At 41.8% G+C, this 21,054-nt stretch overlaps 1 protein-coding gene across 5 annotated transcripts in view; it reads right to left on the bottom strand.

Annotated features, from left to right (window-relative positions):
* The window catches only part of EVL (Enah/Vasp-like), a 132,950-nt gene that overhangs the window by 59,873 nt on the left and 52,023 nt on the right, over window positions 1–21,054 (bottom strand). For all 5 annotated transcript variants that reach the window (XM_086749823.1, XM_086749825.1, XM_086749827.1 and 2 more), the window contains exons 2-3: window positions 16,287–16,455; window positions 8,562–8,739 (exon numbers count right to left, since the gene is read on the bottom strand). In XM_086749823.1, the coding sequence (XP_086605949.1) occupies window positions 8,562–8,739; window positions 16,287–16,421 (313 nt within the window). In that variant the 5' untranslated portion in view covers window positions 16,422–16,455. The remainder of the gene's footprint in view (window positions 1–8,561; window positions 8,740–16,286; window positions 16,456–21,054) is intronic.

Genomic DNA, 21,054 nt, shown 5'->3' on the forward strand with positions numbered 1-21,054 from the left:
TCCATATTATGAACTATACCAATATTTGGCTTTAAAAATAGCGTGAATCAGTCTGCAGAGTGGAGTGGGATGTCAGTGTATGGGCAGAGGTATGCAGAGCATCGTGCTGCGCAGAATTACAGCACTTCTAACTCATGCAGGGTCTGAAAAGGAAGACAAACTGCCTTAAAAAAGCAGTTCTTGTTCTGACAGAAATGAAGTAATGTTATTTTAGAGACTATCCCAGGACAACAAATATTGAAGGACTTTAAGAATGTCAGAAAATGAACACAAAACTGAAAGAAGTTTTCTAAAAAAATCTAACCTCTTCCAAGGAGCAATTTCTCTTTCACTGAAAGAAATCAGATGCTCAATGAATAAATAAATGTCCCATAGTCTATTACTGTTGAGCAAAGCAAAATGCACTGAGACCTGACATGCCAAAATATGGCGCTGCTGGGGTGGCTGGTGGCAGGTACTCCTTCTCTGCCACGACCCCAGGGAAAATGACACGCGGCTGCTTCTGAGTCATGGCATCTCTGGGGGCAAGGCAGCTTTCGCACCTCTGTGGCTCGAGGCTGAGCTCCACTCAGAGCCGTTAGCTGACACAGCACATGGTGTACATGTAGCCCAGAGTAACGCCCCAAAAAGGAGCCCTTGCCAGATGAAGGGGTATATTCAGCAAGGAAACACCCTACAAATGGTCTGCAAATGAATAATGCCCAAAATCTGGCCTACACATAGAATCATAGAATGGTTTGGGTTGGAAGGGACCTTTAAAGGTCATCTAGTCCAACCCCCCTGCAAGGACCAGGGACACATAAATTACTGGACATCTTAAATTCTGATAATTACATTTTTTCTAACCTAATATCTACTTCTGCCACTTATTGCAGTCTAGTGAAAAAGCCACATATTTATCAGGTACCACTGAGCTCTGGGAACTTTGCCAGTTTGCACCAGGTTCAGAAAAACAAGGGTTTGAGGGCAATGGTGCTAGGGAATCTTGCTAGCAGAAGTCTCCACTCTCAACGTGTGTGAGTCTCTCAAATCTCTCAACAATTTTCTCCCCCCACAGTTTCCTTCCTGAAGTGGTTTTCATGTAGTGCTGGAGAACTCGGCACAGCAAAAAACATCAGCGAGAGACTCAAGAGCCGTTAGATTTGTTATGCTCTTCAAAGAACAGAGGCATCTTTTGTTGTTCCAGACGTGCAACAGCAGCTCCGGCGCTGCCGCCGCTCTAAGCAAGGGTATAATAGAGTCCTGCAGAAAAGTGGCTAAGACTCGCACAAGCAACGTGCCATGGGTTTTTATTAGCATAACACTGGGAGAGCACTTCGTTGCCCTGGAAAACTTTCTGCCGTGGATCCCTACCATCTGAGGGATTGAAAAACTGAATAAAAAAAAATGATGCCTGCTTCTATAGAGCAGAATAATTAAATAATGGTTTGATACTTCCCGACAGATGAATAATAGCAATGATATTTACAGGTCTAAACACTGAAAGGAGTCTGTAATCCCAGTTTATCTATTCATGAGTGAAGCAATTCAGCCCCTGTACTCCACTCAGCTGGAGCCAAGCTAATATGGAAGATTAATCAGTTTTACTCACTGCTGCTCTTGGCTGGGCCAACTTCTTCCAGCTCTGGTTTTAAACATGTTTCTCTTAATGTGTGTATTCAGGCTCTTAGAAATGCCATATATCCATCCCAGGAAACCCAGGTTAACCTGAGAAGAGGGTACTTGAGCAGTTTTGCAGGCAGGGGAAGCTTGTAAGGAAAGCACCCATAATTCCAGGAGAAGTGTTTGTTATTTTGGAAACATGGATGTCAGGCTTGTATGAAGACTGTTATTCCCACCAGCACAGTAAGGAAGAGCCTTGAGAGCAAGACACAATGAGTGCTACTATAGGCTGAGCTGATGTTTTTCAGCTGTCGTAGCGAGGGACTCCTGCCTTCAAAGAGTTGGGAACCACTGGACACGCGGTGGGGCACTGGTTGCTCAAGAAACTTCACACTTTGTTTGCTGTGTAACAGCTCATCTCTGTCCAGTTCGCAAAGGAAGGAATTTATTCCCATAATAAGCATATAGTAAATGATTATTTATAAGTCATGTGGATTTTTCTGGAACAGTTCCAGTGATAAAGCAATGCAGCAGATGAAAGGAAAAAGCTCATCATCTAACTTGAATTTTCCCTCCCTCTTCATTGACTTACAAAGCAAGGCAAGTTAGATCAGAAACCGCCCTATCTGCAGAGCATTTCTGAGTGACTAAAGTTTATATTTAAACTGGAGTAGGCATGAGGCTGGAAAAACTGTGAAATTTATTTCTCTAAACCCTTCTCTGGTGCTTTTGAAAGATGTCACTGGGGAAAGGTTTATTCCCCTGGGAAAGCTTTTTTTTTAAAGAAGCAAAAGCTTTTTGTATTTTTAGCATGCACCAAGTTAACCACTGCCTGTGGCTTGCTATTTTGACTAGTACTAGGTGTCTGACCACATGGATCATATTTACACCATTAAGTTTAAAAGTTTATTATGTACAAGTTCTCTATGCCTACATTATAAATAGAAACAACTTCCGTGACAATTTGGTTAAAAGACTTGCAGCAGAATGGCATGCTTATGGCCCTGCACAATACGAGGTTACACGAGTCTTTAAATGTTATTAGCACACTTAGAAGTAAATTGTGCACAGAATATACCATCTTCATGATTTATAGTCTGCACCAGCACACCTGAGAGCGTGGGAAACAGGTCTGCAGCGCAGTACGCGGAGCACCTCGCGTGGCGCACAGATCTCCTTATACCAGCACAGTTTTGGAACCAGCTGGCTGCAAGTGGGCATTGTGTTCTGTGGTGGGTCCCTTCCATTATTGATGAGTTATTTTATGTACTATGCAGTACTGTAATGAAGATGCAGTCTTTGTCTTCCTCTGTGGTGCTGGGAAGTCCTGGGACAATATTATCAAATAAAACAGTCATTGTGTTGTAGAAGATGAGAGCAGCTGACTGACTTTCCCAGCAGTTACACTTTAGTGCCACTGAAATATCAAGAGATGTGGGACCAGTTGGAAAAATTCTAATGAAAAAAATGAACTGAATATAACATTACAAAATTCTGTTAAAAAAAAAAATTGTGTAGACTTTCATCTGAAATCCAGTGCACCACAGTTTCACACACATCCTGCACTGACAGAAATCTTGCAAATACTAGGGGAGAGAACGTATGCTATATACTGCCAGTTTGATGAATCAATGCTTTATTCTTCTATTTCTCTCCTTATTTTGGAGGCCTCAAAGTGCTTTCCAAGGAACATCCTCCCAGCAATATGGAAATGCAGTCACTTCTGGATGAAGCTAAGAGCAGAATGACTGAAGGAATGGAAAAAGATCTCACACGGAGAAGAACTTCATCAAATCCAACTTATGGGAAAGGGGGCTAGAGAAATGCATGTCAGATAATCCATGATGGTGGTAAAGAAAAGCCAGCAGATCTGCTGATCAGTCCTGACTGCCAGAACATCCTCCCTGTAGAGTTGAAGCTGGGTCTGTGAAGTTCCATGTCATAAAGCACAGGGCTGAACTCTGCACCCTCTGTGACTCACACATCTGTATGGTGTGTGAGTTACTTATACTCAGAACAGGAAAATAGCTTTCTTACAAGCAAAAAAAAACCCAAAAAAACCACTATTCATTTTCGTCAAACCTCTCCCCTACTATTTCATGCTTTCCTCCAATTTCTCCCTTCTTAGCCAGACAAGGCAGCTGACCTCCTTTAACCATGACTAACTCTGCAACGTAGCTCTCTGCATAAGGCTTTCCAACACGTGGTGTTTACATTAGAGATACAATTTTCTGGCATTGTAAGTCAACAATAACAATCCAAGTCTCCAGGGCAAAGACATGAAAAGAAAAGCAGAGGTCCATAATATGTTATATTCACGATGTCATAGGCAGCATTTACCAGTAGGCTGCATAGATCAGTCTCTCCAAGTCTTTAAACCATGGAAGCCCAAGATGCCCTCAGAGCTGGTCACGCCAGGCCACAAAGCCAAGCCACTGCCTCCTTCTGCAGCACGGAAACATGCAGGTCCTTCCGGGGATCAGCAGGGAAGCAAGGACAGCGTCTGGAGCGAGCAAAGAAGGAAGGAAAGAAATAAAACCATTCCTTTGCCTGTCCCTAGCGATTTGGGGAGCAAGAAAGGAGAGAAAATAACCTCATTCCCTCTCTCAGGGAAGTGTACCCACTCACTGGCAGAAGCGCTGAGTGTGCAGGCTCTGTTAAGCCCTGCAGAAAGAGTTGCCTTCATCATGGGCATGACTGGCTTTCCTACAAAATTATGTCAAGGAAGAACTTGCCCAGTCTAGCTGATATCCTCACCTTATGTCCTGCTCCAACAACTGTGTCGTGCTGCCACTGGTCATTGCATTTGTTAAATCTAAGAGGGTGTAAGGATGTAAGCCCTGAAGAACATGAACTTTGTTGGCTTACAAGACACCAAACAGCCTGCAGGCAGGATCCCTGCAAAATGCTCTTCCTGCAGTGTCCCTGGGCAAGAAGGGGTGATGCTCTGTCCCCAGCAACACCTGGCAGCGGGCGACAAGCTAAGCTGGTGACACGCCTTGCATCAGGGAACTTATGCCAGTGAAAGGTCTGGCTTCACAAAGTGGACACCCATGAAAGAAAAACAATTTAATGGGAAGTCATTTGTCATACTAATGGTCTTACTAAATGACACCACTAAAGAACTGTAAGCAAGAGTCTGGTAATGAGCAAGTCAATGTTATCATTTGCTCTCATTTCGCAGGCTGGCTCAGGACCAACTCTTCATTTTTTATTGTAAAGGAGAACAGATTAAAGAGACGTATAAGGAAATCAAAGTAATTAGGCATACAAACAAGCTGGCAGGTAAACAATTGTGATTCAGTGAGACAACTGTCAACCTCTAAAGGAAGGATGGTACACATTTGTATAATTATTTTATTTCTAGTCTTATTTTACCTCATTTTAGATTACTCCCAACGTGATCATTAGCATCTTTACAAAGCACAAGACTGAGCTGAGTACGTGTTCAGCTCCTGCATTGCACGGTGAGCTTTACTCCACCCTGGGGACACACACCGGTACAGGGTCCCATCGCAGCACGGAGAATTTGGCCATGTGGAAGACAGCCAGCCCTCCCCGTGGGTAAGAGTACGAGTTCATCCTCTGCAACAATACGTCTAGACAGCAAGTTCAGACTATGGCTTTTCTCTCAACTTTCCCAAACTGTGGGATGACAGACTCCTGAGAGGAATCCCTCCCTAGGGACGATCTTGACACGCAACCCTGGTTAACACAGGCTTGTGAGTCGGCAGCTGAATTTAGGATCTGATTCAGCCCATTTAACCGTAGACATTTAATGAAGCATTTGGTTTTCGCTAGTGCTTCATGTAATCAGCGCAGAGCGATCAGCACCTCTGTGGTGAACGATCTCAGGTCTTGTAGTCTCTCTCACAAAGTGGGACAGCACAGTAATTCTCAACGCTAATTCCTAACTCTATATTCATTTGAAGTGACTCATTCATTTGAAAGTCAGTAGTGCCTAAACATTATTTCCAACTTCCCAAAACACAGACTGCTGTCATTTTTTAAACTAATTCAGCCTAATGTGCCATTCAAAAAACCCACACCATTGCTTTGTGAATGAGACTAGCTATTTTCCCAAATGTTACAGTACCCTGACTCCACATCTGCTGAAGATGGGATGCAGTCTCAGATTTTCTGCTGTAGTCTACCATGATTAATTTTAGTCTACGCAAGTGGGTGGTAGAATGACGGGAGAAGCAGTCATGGAAGCCAGAATCTGTATCGACTACGGGAAGACTGGCAGTACCTAAACACAGTAACGTCTCAGCAGGGAATATACGAAACAAGTAAGTATTAGAAACGGCACATCCCAAGTAGCGCATGTAGCATATCCCAAACTGTGGAGCCAGGAGATAGATAAAGAATTCTGTACTAAGGAGGAATGTGCCAGAGGAATGGGAAAGTCCATTCAGTTAGGAGTTAAACAGTTAAACTCTGTTTAACTCTCTGGTTTTGGTTGAGGATTTTATTAGTGTGTGAGCAGTTCTGTGCGTACAAATGCACTCCTTAAAGTTGCCATCCATCTCCATAAGCACATGAGCAACTTTAATACATGGATGTATAGATATAATAAATTTTTTTCCTAATGATTTTCCCATGTGAAAAATCAAACCCTAATGTAGCATGCAGGCAGCAGAATGGATGGAGCATGCAGGCAGCCCCTGTGCCTGAAAAGATATATGGATATGTGTGTTTGTGTGAATTCCTATCTGCATTAATTCATGCCCACAAAAGCTTATGCACTACACGAGCCTAGAAGAGCAGATCTGAAAAAACATTCTACACTTTATATCCATTATGTACTTTCACTGTCACCTCGCAGGCTCAGATCATTGCAATAACTGGGAAAATTATGATGATATCAAAGTCCTCAATACAATCTATTACCAGTTTGTAGCTAATATTATTTTTAAATAAGTATTTATAGAAATACATTTTGTAATTTAAAAAATGTTTTCATTAAAAAATAATATTTAGTGAATTTGTTTCACAGAATCAGAGTTTTTTTAAAACACCAGAAATGCTAAAATGCCCTTTAAATCAAATTTCAGTTTTTGACAATCTTAGCTGTAAAGAGTGGGACAACTGGCAATCTTTGAAACTTTTAACACTTCATGTATAAGAGAAAAGGAGTTGTTGAAGACTGAATGTTTATTAGACCCCCCCCTTTTTTTTTACTAGAAATAAAACCAGGAATTTTTTTCATCTGTGACCCAATTCATGTCTGTCTATGTGACAACTACAAATTTTTAATGCAAGCTCTTCAGCATGGACTGGATCTTAAGTCTGTAAAGCATTTAACACACTTTAGTGCACTAAGTAAATGAATTAAAGACTAAAAAAAATCAAATTATTATTTGCCGTATATTCATAAACTTATCAGAAATCTAAGAGGCTTTTCAAGTACTCAAAAATATGTTCTTTAAAATACCTCTTGTTCTTCGCTAGGAATAGCAAACATAAAATATCCCCTTTAAGAGAGTTTCTTTCCTTTTAGCCTAAAAGCAATAAAGTATCATCTTGAGACTCCTGTCTCCACAAGGCACCTCCCTGGAACAACCTCAAAATGCTGCAAAAACTCCACTCCCCTTGCAGGAAGAGACAGATAAAAAAAAACAACCTCCAAACTTAAGGACTTTCAGAAGAATGGCAGACTCATTATAGACATGAAACCAATCACTACATCAGGACCACAGTCAAAGCAGCCAATTTCTGGAGTCTCATCTGGTTCTCTAAAAGGGTCAAGCACATTCGAGCAGCCAAAGAGCTCTGTACTCTTCAGACCTGCATGAGTTTTGGACTGGTGAGTGTTGGCCAGATTTCCTCTTGAAGTCTCCTGCTGTGGCATAACTAGAGCTGAAAAAGTTCAAGCTGGACAAGGCAGAATTCATTCCTCAGTACTCCTAAATGTAGCTCAGAATTTAAGACACTTCTTGATTTTTCATGACTTCTGCATTTGTCAGCTCAATAGGATGAATGAACATAGCAAAAGAAAAAATAGGAACTTTTATATTACAAATGTACCTTTTAGTAAGACATATTTGTGTACTGAAGGTTGCCAGGAGACAACCTCTCTAGAGAGCTGCTGTCCATGGCCAGTGAACACTGCAGTGAAACCTGGACGTTAGCAAGTGATGTAAACCTTGACTCACTGTGTTTTCAAAAGGAAAACAGGGCTGTGCTGTGTATTTTGCAGGAAAAAAGACACTACACAAGGATTGCTTTCTGTTCCCAGCCCAGGAGCTCCAGAGAGGTCATAGGCGTGTAACTGAGGGCAGTACTTCACCCAGATACCACGGACCAGAAACTGGTTTCCATTGAGAAACCAGGGCTTTATTTTGGGCCCTCGTCAAGCTAGGGCAATGACAATTTCATGGAGTATTAAACTCCACCACAAACTTCAACTGCAGTCAATATAGTACTTTGGAACAATGTCGGTCAATGCCCAGAGTACAGACCTTCGCGTTTTACCTTACAAAATAACAGACGCCACACACTCCTCTTGTTGAAATCCGGCCCACAAAAGCCAATGGCTGTAGCTGACACCCAGCACATGGGAAACACCAGCTCCGAGTTCTACCTCATAAAATGTTGCTAAATTTCTGTTTATTTAAAGTGATATTCTGCCATCTTACTTGTAACACAACCCATACGCAGATCCACATAAATCAGTGGGGCTACCCACCTGCTGAGGCATCCCCAAATAGCCATTGATTTCCAATCGTGAGTTAAGGCAGCATGAAAAATTAGAAGAAAGGTGAATAAAACCTGAAAACACATACAATTCACACCACAGCAAATGCTGATCTAAAGGCTATCTACCCGAGACCAACTTTTTTTATTAGAACGTGTTTTATAACAGCATATTATCCAACACCCTTGCTCTAGGTGATTGATAACAAGCATTGTAAAATGCCACAGATTAATAAAGAGCATAGTAGATGCTAATTTACCTCCATCTTGTGAGTTCATTATATTCAGAGCAAACAGCATTGCATTGGAGAACGTGGTAGCCTCTTCTTTGCTTGCAAAATTCAAGCCATAGACCTGCCGTGCATCGCGCCATTGATGAAAGGTAGGTGTTGCTTGATTGTACTTCAATCCTTTCACAATTGAGTAATTAATCACTACCTGTGATTTGAAGGAGAGGGGTGAAGATTAAAAATGGTTCTTTTTCAGAGGAAAAAAACCCCAACCCTTTGGTAAAGGTTAATTAAATTGGTAGAGGCAATTCATGTGGCAGCTCCTACATGGCTGTACGGTCAGGCAGTATGTGTTTCAATGACAGCAGACCCACATCTGGGGGTGAGATTTACAACAGTTCAATTCGGCCTCGGGGACTGGCAAGCTAGTTTTGCAAAATCTATTACCTGCTCGTGTTTTTTACAGCACTTCTGCAGGATTACAGCTGTGCAGATACTGCAGACAGATGTCAGGAGTCAGGGCCAGCAGCTGTTGCCATCTTTCAGGGATGATCACGCACAATCGTCAGAAAAAGAGCCAGGCAGAGCTCCTGGCACTAACCCTGCCCTAGAGCAGATAAATGTTTGACTCCTTCACCAGCTCTGCTTTTCTCCTCCCACGCGCCCAATCACCATCAGCTCCCTATGCTGAGAGAGCGTTTCTCTAGAATCAGATAGGCAATGACAAAACCAGACAACAAAATATTTCCTCTTCCACCTCCTCCCTTGCTGTATATGCTATAATTTCCCAGTAAGCGGTGACCGCAGCAGAAGGGTGTTTCTGTATGTTTTGATCTGATCTGCTAAGTACAATGCCCTGTCTATCCTTGTGCAGGGCCCATGGGACGCCCAGCTACACAGTACACCTGGGATCTGACCAGAAACCTCCCATGGTAAAAGCATAAGCCGCAGTAGCTCAAGGTGGAAAGGCAGGAGCATCCACAGCACCACTGGTAAGTCAGAAGGACCCACAGCAGACACAGCACCCTGAGATACCCTTCTGTGGGCTGACAATGGCACCCTGGTGTGATGCAAATTTAAGAAACAAAATGCCAACAGAAAGGATCGTAATTATTGTCATAAACAGGTACAGTGCAGTTGAAAACAGAGAAGGAGCAGGAAATGGAGCCTCTCGATTCATCAGCCCACAGAGGCTGGGGGCAGAAGGGAACAAGGGACAGAGAAACTTAAAATCATGTGCAGGTAAAGTCTGAAGTTTATTATTCCTATATAGCAAATCTGGTTTTTAATATTTGAGATTGTGCCTGCAAATTGAGTTCTTTTGGATGGTCTTTTATCAAGAGACTGAACAATCCCACAATTTCTGGTCCTCATTGAAAGCCAGTCAATGGAAAGCCTCCATCAAACTAGCTTGTATGGATCCTCTGTAAATTAGGTGGGCTGGACACTGGTATACAGGAGGATGAGGGACCTTTGTGCATGCTGTCCAGGAGCTCACTCTTAGGGCAAAAGCAGCATCCTGGACTTGGTAAGATGGGAGCAACAACAGAAGATAAGGGAACAGAGAGCCAGGAAATAATAAATGGTGTACACAGTATTTATTGATACAGATGGATCCCATACAGCAGAAAACCTTCCAATACATCTTTTTTTGCAGTCTGATTGACTAGTACTTTGGAAAGTTTTCTGTTAGTACTACTACTGCATCTAAAAAATTCCAACATATTTAATTAGATTAACAATATTTTTGCTAAATGATTGGCAATTCTTCTCCATTATAATCACAAGAGTTTTAAAAATAATTTCAAAGATGAATGACTCCTAACTCGGAGTTTTGACTTCTCAGTGGATTGCCGATTTCAACTGGCAGAAAAATATTAGAAGAGCACCTAATGCATAAGGGGCAAATTGTTTTTCATACATTCCTACTTCTGAGGGATGACATTGTCTCACTGATCTAGCTAGTTAACAGATGTCTGATAACTATACTATATTAATATGTAAAACATTATAGAAACCAGCTAAGAAGTGACTACACCAATAGATAATCCAGATATACTTTATTTCTGTAATGCATATTATTTACCTGAGCCAGCATTAAGCAACAACATAGCAAACAGTCTTTGAATACTTGATCTAGATTTAGGCATAAATTATCCTGATGGTTATTGAATATCAGGTATCTGGTCCAAGTGTTGCTCTCCAATCAATATCATTGTTAAGTTTCCATGTAGATGCACTGGGCAGCAATTAGATCTACATTGGGGGTTTTTTTTGCCGCATTTCATAGAGAGGTTCCTGACTTGTGATCCAAAGGGAGATGCAGTGCAAACTATATTTGGCACTCAGGCTCCCAGGAGTTGGTTCCCTGAAAATGGGAACCACATCACCAGCATGCTGTGCAGGAAGCCACCCACACCAACCAGAACGACAAGGAAACCATGTTGCTCCAGTCACAATGAAGCCATAAACTTCCTCCTATAGCTGACAGCTTAGAAAAATCCCTTTTCTCTTACAGAATGGTGACACCACTCCCATTCTGCCACTGTACTGTGGGAGAGCCAATGTATCAATATTGCTCACATTCAAGGGATCTTTAGAGCATCAAGCAGACTCACAGGAATGGGGCTAGAGGGATTGAGGGGGCCTCAGGAGCACATCTGAGGTGCAACCACAACCAAGGTTATGGGAAGAGCTCCCACACAAGTCTTACCACCCATACTCTTGCTTATCAAACCAGAACAAGACATATGCTTGTTTCTCCAAAGTATGAAATGGGTCAGAAGCCAGTATCGTCAAGGAAACGTTTAGAAAGACTGCAGTTTCTTCCAGGCTTTGCAAACTCAGTATTTCTCACTTATTAAAAGTCCAAAGAGCACCAGAGGGTGTAATGCTGTTGTATAATGAAAGAGAGAAGTTGTAGAAACCTATGCCAAAAGTCATTTAACACAAGTTAAAAATTTGCTTTCCCAGAACATCTACTCAAGGAACTCAGAGAATCTGCTTTATTCTGAGGGTTTGATCCCTTCAGTTGAACAAAGACAGAACTTCAATGTTGACCTTTATTAATCATCAGGATGCTTAGATGAACAAATATAACACCTCATCTTCAAACTCAAACCAGAGAGTGTGAAACTGGGAAATGAAACATAAAATAGCCCGAGTTTCATTTTATCTCCTTTGGCTAGTGTTTCTAGAAAAGAGAAAAAACAGGAGAGATTTTCCTGCTGTTGTTAAGAATGAATGCACAAAGGTATCCTGTACAGATGGTGTTGAGACTCTGCAAGGCATATGATGATAATTAAGTGCTTCAGAGCAGTAATTAAAATAAAGAAGGGTCCCCTATTTGGAGCACAGGGGTTTTTTACAAGTGCTTCTAAGAGATCTTTACTGTAAAGCTTCATATGTCAGTAAGATAGTATCTGTCACACTGAGAACACCAATGGTTCATCTTTTCATCTTCAGTTGCAGTCTGTAGTAGGTGAATTGGAGAAACTTACTGGAAATCTTGCAGAAAGAAGTGGATTTGTTCGTAACAAACAATTCTTCCTGTAGCACTTCACTTAGAGTTTGTCTTAAAAGCTGAAACAAAACAGTTTATGTGCCTACTTTCTTTCTTTCCAACCTCTTTTAATATTTTCTGTCCTGAAACGAAGTAGTCTTGTTACTGATACAGATGTTTGTGTTGTTTTGAATCCTGTTAAATTCTGGATCTCAATGATCTCCTATGGCAAGGAGTTTCACAGACCAATGGTGCAGAGTATTAATACGCTGAGACCTTTCAATGTTCCCATCACTGCAATGTTGAAAAAAAGATTTGCTTCACTTCTGCCTGGTACTTTTCTTCACCCTTTCATCTCAAGGGTAGGCTCTCTGGGGCAGGTAGGGAATGTTGGGATCTGTGAAAAAGCTCAAAAACAAGAAGCTGTTCCCTTTGACTGCAGTCTGTGGGCTGCTGAGTTATAAATTGTCAGCAGTGATGATGGTGGTGTTTGACAGGACTCACAGGAATGGGGCTAGAGGAATCGAGGGCGCCTCAGGACCACATCTGAGGTGCAGCCACAACCAAGGTCATGGGAAGAGCTCCCACACAAGTCACACCACCCAAACTCTTGCTTACTGAACCAGAACAAGACATGTGCTTGTTTCTCCAGAGTATGAAGTGGGTCAGAAGTTTGTCATCACCTTGGGATCTGCCACACTCCCAGTGCTCAGACTCCTCTCATGGGGAACAGTCATATGATTGCTAAAACAGGAAGGATACGGCGTAGCAGCTAAAAACTGCTGAAGTTGAGGCCAAATCCTTTATTTCTGTAAGCAGGCCCAAACCTGAACAACTTCTTATGAGTTACAGCGGTGATTAATTGGTTCTTTATTTTTCAAAAAATGTGGTTTAGTTTATATCCAAAGAACGCTGTCCCTGATTCAGTTTTGGCTTAGGCTCAAATGTAAAATGTCCCAGCTTCCCCAAGGCCCTGTTTTTACATTTGCTTCTCAGCCACATCAATACACCGAACCCTCAGGAGATATGATTCACTTTTGACTTGCACCCTCCTCCCTGCTTATTTGCTCTGCACAGGCCTTTTGGTGATGAGATCACGCTGAGCTGAAATCACTTGATGCAAAATCATCATCTTAAAGTCTCAGTTGACCAGGGCTCTGAACTGGGGAGCTACTGCTTGTCAGCTGAGCCATGAAGATGGACTGCTTGCGCGTTTTTAGTTTTGAGAACTTTTAACCTTTACAACAGCCTAGGTTACAACAGCTCACAAGTTGCGACACAGGGGTGAAACGTTTGCTTGCAACTCTTGGGCTATAAGAAAATGAAGGCTGCAAGGAAACATCAAAGCTTGTGACGTCAAGTGATTGTAATACTGATCTGGCCTTAGCTTCAAACCAGTTCTGGCCTCTGTGGCTATTGCAAACTTCAAAAGTCTACTTCTGGTTTTCTGAAGATTACTGCTCATGCCAGCATGAGTCTATGCAAATCTGCACGCCTGTGCAGCGCAGGAAGGGGAATTCACGCGCTGCTGGTCTGTAACTCGGCGCTGCTGCTGCACGCAAGCAGGCAATAAGCATGTCACCCAGACACACACAGAGGACAGGAGGTCAGTTGACCACTTCCCAGTAATGAGAATGACACTCAAGTTCTGCCACTCTAAAAACCATATCTCTTGGCAGTGAACTTTTTAGACAGTCAGCTAGAGAAGAAGATAAACATAGATAAGGCAGGAGAATGAGAATACAGCATCACGAACGCTAACACATGCACCAAAAAAAGCACTAGAAAACAGAAATGCAGCTAGACAAAGACAACAAAAGGAAGAAGACGACATGCAAGAAGATATGTTTAAAACAAAGAGGATGAAAATTAAAGACAGCGATTACTAGAGATGTAATACAAACCAACGAAAATTAAAAGGGAAACATTAAAGGCAGGCAAGGGTGAAGTCATGAAGACTACTCTGCTCTGTGCCTTGCCAAACAGTATTTAACAAAATATAAAATTGTTCCTCTGCCGTGTTGTTGTGTTACATATTTTAAACTAGTTTCTCAGCTACTGGAAATCTGTGTAGCTGCATTAGCTTCAGTATATGCCAAATCACATATTAGCTGAAGATTTGTCCTTTCTGAAAAATATGGCTTTCCTGCCAAAGCAACAGCTTTTACTAAAACCTCACTTTCAGTGTGATTTAGGATAACCTGAGAGCAAGCATGAAATGGCTTGTACAGAGAATTATTTTAACTGATATTCATTTCTATTCTCATTAAGTGCAAATACTTAGCAAGCTTATGACTCCATGTGAGACTCATATAAAATATATTAAATTCTGAATCTTGAGACTTTCAGAATGTTCCTTTTAATACTACCATGCTATGGTGTCTTGAATTTTTTATTATTTATTCATAATACTGGATTTTTGTAATCATATTTAAGGTGAATACTTTCTTTTAAACAGTTTTAAGTGACTAAGGTAACCTGTACTTTTTTGTTAGAGGGAGGACTTTTAGTCTTTAAACTCTAGAAAAATATATTCTTCTATCTGTTTCCTTCTGAACTGAGATGTATTTTAGATGGTACGCAGCCTCTTCATAAGTAGGAACATTTGCAAGCAAATAGAATGGTACAGTTAATGTAGAACATGTTTAAAGTACAGATCAAGACTTGACTTTTTAATATATCCTACTCTTTAAACTGTATACTCTGATTAAGACAGACCTCTGGTCCATAGTCTCCCTTACATATATATATGTTGACTTTATGACCTTTGCTTGTTTTACACCAGCTACTCAGATGCATCTTAGATTGCAGCCACGTGAAAATCATTTACATTCACACGTTGGCTATGCAAAACAAAGAGCTAGCATGGCCTGCTACAGAGCAGGACTCGCTTTCACAAGTGAGTAAGAAGCCACCGTATTTCATTTATTTTCAAAAATATTTTCTCTTTTTGAAATGCAACTACATTAATATATTGCCTTTGCTCTACTGAGAAGGATAAAAGCAGTGACAAAAAGATACGGCAGACGTTTCAAACGTGCACTGCAAGGACCCAAAAAGCAATGTGCTGAAACTCCCACCTATTTCTATTCTGCTTTTCCTTTTTTTCAAAATGATGACTGTACCTCACAGATGTGTAGCAACATCATTAACCCTTCTAGTCAGCAACCCGGCTAGCTTTTCCTATTTGCCCAATTATCATTACAGCTGACAGTTGGGGGACATCATCTGCATTTCCATGAGCAGATCAGTCCATCTAACACTTGTGGCAGCTGAGAAGTGGTGGTGCCCCAGATCCCCCTCTCCAGCTTGGCTTGGCTTGACTTGACTCAGCTTGCCTTGCCCTGCTCCTGCCCATCTGGTGCTGGCAAGGGTGCTCATCACACCTTCCCAGGAGGCAACACCACTCTCTGAACCAACAGAAAATCAGTCACCCACTTCCTTCTGCAGGGCTGACAGCTCGAGTGAGTGCGGGAGGTGGGCAGCCCAGGCAGGCTGGGCTGCCACCGCCACATTCGCCTCACGCCAGCACAGGGAAATGTCTGCTCTAGAATGCAAATGGCATGATGAGATAGCACCACTGCTGCCCCCCAAGTATATTTTTCTAATTTAGGCTCTAAACATGATATTTGGTTATGGATGGCACGCACCGCCTGGCACACCCAGGAGCCAGGCTGCTGGGAGCTGGTGGCCATGTGGGGGTCTGACGCCAATTCCGATTATCTAAATCCCATATAACTCCTTTAATACCCATAGGAGGTTCTGCGGACTTAGGCTGCCGTAAATCAGATCACAGTGTGCACCTAGGAATTTCAAATGCATTATGAGGAACCAATTATTTATCACAGCCATGTAACAATCACATTTTGTGAGATGGCAGTGCAGAACAATTTATTTATTTTATATATATATATATAGTACTAAAAATGAGCAAAAAGTAAGTTAGGGATAGCTCAGAGCAAAACCTGCAGAATGAAATAAGACTCATTTCACGAGCAAAAATGGAGGGTGGGGGAAAATAACATTAAAATATCTCTAGCATCTACCAAAAGTTCTGTCTGCAAATAAGCAGTAATAAATTATGGCACATTCTGTGTGCAAAAAATTATACAAAGTCTGAATAAGTGGAGTCAACAGACTGACAGGCACCTTGCAGGGAGCAGGAAACGTTACTAGACCGCACGAAGTGTAGGACTCAGGGTATAAATGGAGATCAAAGGTTAATTCACAGGAAGCTTGATACAGTTACTCACTTGTTGATCTTGCAGTTTAACTCCAACTACCCTGAAGGTGTTAGTGGCCGTGTTGTGGTATATGTTGATTCTGCTGAATCCCTGCTGTCCAGGTTTGATTGGCACCCATTTCTTACTGGTATCGTCATAGACCATCACTGAAGCCCGGGCTTGGCAAATACTCTGTTCACTGGAGAGCAAAAACAACAAAATCAGGGAAAAAAACAGTGAATTTGCTGGGTACTACTGAAAACTTCTAAAGGAAAAGAAAACAACAGAAATTATCAGAACTACTTACAACATATGTTTCATAAGAGATCTGCTAATCCTTTGAATGTAATCTGCCTGTTAAATTAAAGCTGGCATGTATGTGTTTGTAGACTTAAAAAAACCCCAGCATGCTGCTGTTTTGAACTGATAATCTATTTTGTATAAAAATATTAGGCCCTGAGAAAGAACCTGTATCACATAAACATTATGAAAACTGTATGCAGCAGTATGAATGCTCCATTTATTTTATGTACCTGTTGGCAAGTGAAACCTTTCATGTTTGCATGAAAAGTTACCGATATTTTACAGCTTCCTGACAAAATAAACGTGACAGCCGCAGCTGACTTACACGTTTAAAATGGGAAGCACACAGACCTTGAACCAAAAGCCACGTTAGGTAAACTGAAGAAATCAATTACGCTAATCCAGCTGACGTCTAATACCTAGACCTGCTGACGCACTTCCAAGTCCCAGAATATGCGGGGCAAAACACAGAGGAATTCCTTTTTCCTTCATCTTAGCAAAGAAAGTGGGAAAGAGGAATCCACATGTCTGCATTCCAGTGTTAAAGTACATAGTCAGTATTTTGTATAGCATTAATAACTATTTTTTTTTCTGTAGGTTCACAGAAATTCATCAGTTCTTTACCTCTTGCTTGCATGTTTGTGAGTCATATACATATAATAGATTAGTGCTAAAACACACCCTTCATGTGCAAGAAACGCCACTGGCCAGTAGCGTCGAGGTGACACATCAATATGGAACAGGATTTCTGACTTTTCCTCTTCTGACTTCCCAGTCACTTCTCTTACACCAGCGGAAATAAGAGTTCCTTATACGAGGAAAAAAATTAATCCTCCACATTTTGGAGATTTGAGATCTTCAAATGTAACTGGGATTTTCAACAAAATAGTGCATTTTAGGCCTAAATAAAACTGTTTGGATTTACGTCCTGCAAAAATCATAAGTTCATTATCACCCTATTCGCTTTGGACTCATATATATTTATCAGCCGTATTAAATAATTTTCAGCAACACAATACCAAGCAGTAATCCACTTTGCACATAAATCCTTTTTTCCCCCCTCTTGCATCTACTTCTTTGTTTTGGTTTTGCCTCAGCAATGTCTCGCTTGCACACAAACACATGAGCAGCTCCTGGCTGGTGCTCAACCGTATCGCTGCACTGCCACCGCGCCACATTACACCCCTTGTGCGCTATACCCACTGCCGCAAACCCAAACCCACTGCCATCATTCTAATGAAAGGGAGCACGTTACTGGAAGTATTAAGAGGATCTGAGTAGATTACAGCAGCAATTTTCAATCTTTTCTGATTTATGGGTCTCAAAAATATTTCCAAGGCAGATGCATCCCCCCTTGTACACAAAAGCCTACTGACTCTGGCTTGTTTTATCAGTTGCTTTGCACAGCCTCCAGGTAGCCCACAGACCTCTCCAGGCTGTGGGTGAGAGCCTGAAAAGTCTTCACAGCATTTACAGAGGGAGGAACGATGCTGGCAGACATCTGCATCAAGAGCAAGGTGAGAAAATTCAGAGTAAAATGTATTTTTATTATAGAGCATGGAAACAGCTATATTCTGTTACTGGAGCAATATATTCAGATCAGAAAGACTAAACATTATTTTATTTCTATCCTTCAGAATTTATAAAATCAAGCTCACCCACCAGTTGCTGTTGCTTTGTTATGTGAGATACCTGGAGAACAGCTGCACCTTTGCTGATGTCCTTATCTGGCAATACCTCTCCATCCCTTTTTTTAAGGTAAGCTAATGTCTCGTGGCAGCTTCTCCATATCTGACACTAGCAGCTGAGGGACTTGAGCTCGCTCCAGTCTGCCTAATTCTCCAAGAGCAAGAACTGCAGACTGGCAGCAGCAACGACACTGCTGCATCCTCCAGACCCACGCAGGGATGCTCACGCTGCCTCGCATTCACAGATGGGGAGGATAGGAGAGAAAGGCACCAGCAAAAAGGCAAGTACACTGGATTAGCTTTGCCACATGGAAGTGGAACAGTTAAAAATAATCTCCAGTGCAGTCCTGTGGCTAGATGGTGCCCACTTGCCTGTGCTACCAGGTGTCTTGTGCCACCTCCAGCTCCAGAACTGGGACCATCAGCTGCCTGGGGCCACCAGCTGCCTGGGGCCACAGCAACGCCCTGCCCAGCGAGCCAGCGGGCTCCTAGAAAACATGGTCCCTGGGAGAGCCACACTCCTCCACTGTGACACCAGGTCCTTCTCCCCACATCTTGCCGGTTGCTAGAAGCCTTGCTGTACTACAGTAAGCAAGAGCACAACACTGGTTTCATCAGAGCAAGTCTAGGACCCAATGTTGTTTCCATTTCAGAAGAATGTTGGAACCCACAATTTCCATGGGCTTCTTAATTAGTCAAAATTAATTAAATTATCCTTACTTACAACAAAGAGAATGCACCTAACCATACAGACATAAGGGCCTTACCATGGCATTATTTGTAATGCCATATCCAGATTCTGGTGGATACAGCAACTTTGCCTTCAGACTTTGCTGCCATTGAAAACTGCAGCAAAGAGCCCCTCCACAACCTCATGATTGAAACACAGATACAGACCCCAGGAGCAATATTTAATGCATGACAATCAATTTTTACTGTAACATCCAGCTCAATCCCTGCTCTCCCTGCAGTCAATGGAAGTTTTTCATCATTCATTTAAATGGAAACAGGATTAAGCCTGTTATCTGGCCTCCAGTGAAATAACAAAAAGAAACATAAAACAAGTACAGCACAAGGGAATCCTTTCCTGCAAAGCACTTCATCAATCTTTCAAAACCTAAAATGCCCCCAGGGACCCATTGCTAGCTTGCTGTCTCACCCTAAATGGAAGTGTAACTCTTTATGCCTGAAGACTCCGTACTCATCCTACCCACAAAAAGCACAACTCTCCCACTGCCAACTTAAGGGGCTTCACTGAAAACAGTCCAGAAAACATTCCTCTTATAAAGGTTGGTGAGAATCTCTCTATTACCCTCTGTGGAGTCCATTACTTTAAACGTAAATCAAGCAACACTGGTTTCACAAAGCTCCAGCAAAATTTTCTGTTATTTTTGGGACTGTACACCATTGATACTTATGTCAGCTACAAATAACAGGTAATAAATATGGGTTTTAGTCACACTATTGTACAGTCACATTCCTTCTCCATGAGAAGAGTCTGGCAGATACCAGTATTTATAAACAAAGTCATGAGTGTAGCTTCTAGAACTTGCCATATTTTCCTAAGAGTACACAAAAGTTACCGAAAAATGTGTACGTGTTAAGAGAAGATTCATCAAGTTTCACATATCATTCCAAATATTACTAATTCCCTTACTGATTTTTTATGTTACATTAACATGCAAGTCACCAGACTCACCCACTTGGGTTTCCACCATAGGCAATTACTTGCAAAAAAGAGAAAAATTACATCATGGAGGGCTCTTAATTACATTGTTCACGTTTGTGCATAACATCTACTCCAATGCACTGCAGTATGCTCTAGGGCAGATTTGAGACATCTTATTTATATCTGGAGGGGAAGGAGCTCTTCCTAGGGAACTCTTTACACCCAAATCCTGAAAACATTTTCTCCTCAGTGCTTTACATCTGTGGGATGGCAAACCTCTGCACCAGGACCACTTGTTTGCCTGAAGTTAAAGCAAATCTGCTTAATTTCATATCTGACAGAAGCAGTCTGCACTGGCAGATTCTTCGTTCACAACTGTCACCTAAAATCCAGCATTCATAGTTGAGATTTATAGAATACTGTTTCAATATGACAAAACTATAAATTAAAAAAATATACATGTTTGCAGATGATTCTGTTTGCTTCATTTTGTGTAACCCACTTTTGTGTAAACCCATTTTGACACACTGTCTTCCATCTCTTTGTTTAGGATTTGTCTTCACAAATGAGCAGATTAGCTAATTTGGAGTTAACTCTTCTTGAAAAGCTCAACTTTGACCCTTCTTGCCCAGCCCCAGTGAGAGTGGCCAGCCAAGCACAGCGTCTGGGCTGCGTGGCATGCTTGGGCTGGCCACACAGATTTGCTGTATCCCCCTTGCTTTGCCAGCTACAGTGTCAGCAGCCCTTCCAGACCCAAATGAGTCACATCAAGCTTAAAGGTACTGGTTAAGGTACAGAGACTACTCCATTTGGAGAGAGCAGGAGGCTGCACTTCCAGACAGTGCTGCAATGAAGGCGGCTTCATCCAGAAATGTCTCTCCTCTTCCATCTGTGCAGAACTCGAAAAATGCAGTCTTGTCTTCCTGGCTTTTAGTAAATTTATGGTTACCAAGATCTCATAGCCAAAAAAAGAGCCACAAAGGAATATGGAAAAGATAGCACACGGAGTCTTAGGGAAAATATCTGTATTTTTTGTGAATTATCACATCAGACTTAATGGGGCTGCTTGACATTACCTGGCTGTCTGCAAGTAATTAAATAGAAAGAGGAAACATAGGCAGAAATGAAATGACAGAAA

This window comes from Chlamydotis macqueenii, chromosome 5, assembly GCF_036417535.1.
Source record: "Chlamydotis macqueenii isolate bChlMac1 chromosome 5, bChlMac1.mat, whole genome shotgun sequence".
In the NCBI taxonomy this organism is placed as follows: domain Eukaryota; kingdom Metazoa; phylum Chordata; class Aves; order Otidiformes; family Otididae; genus Chlamydotis; species Chlamydotis macqueenii.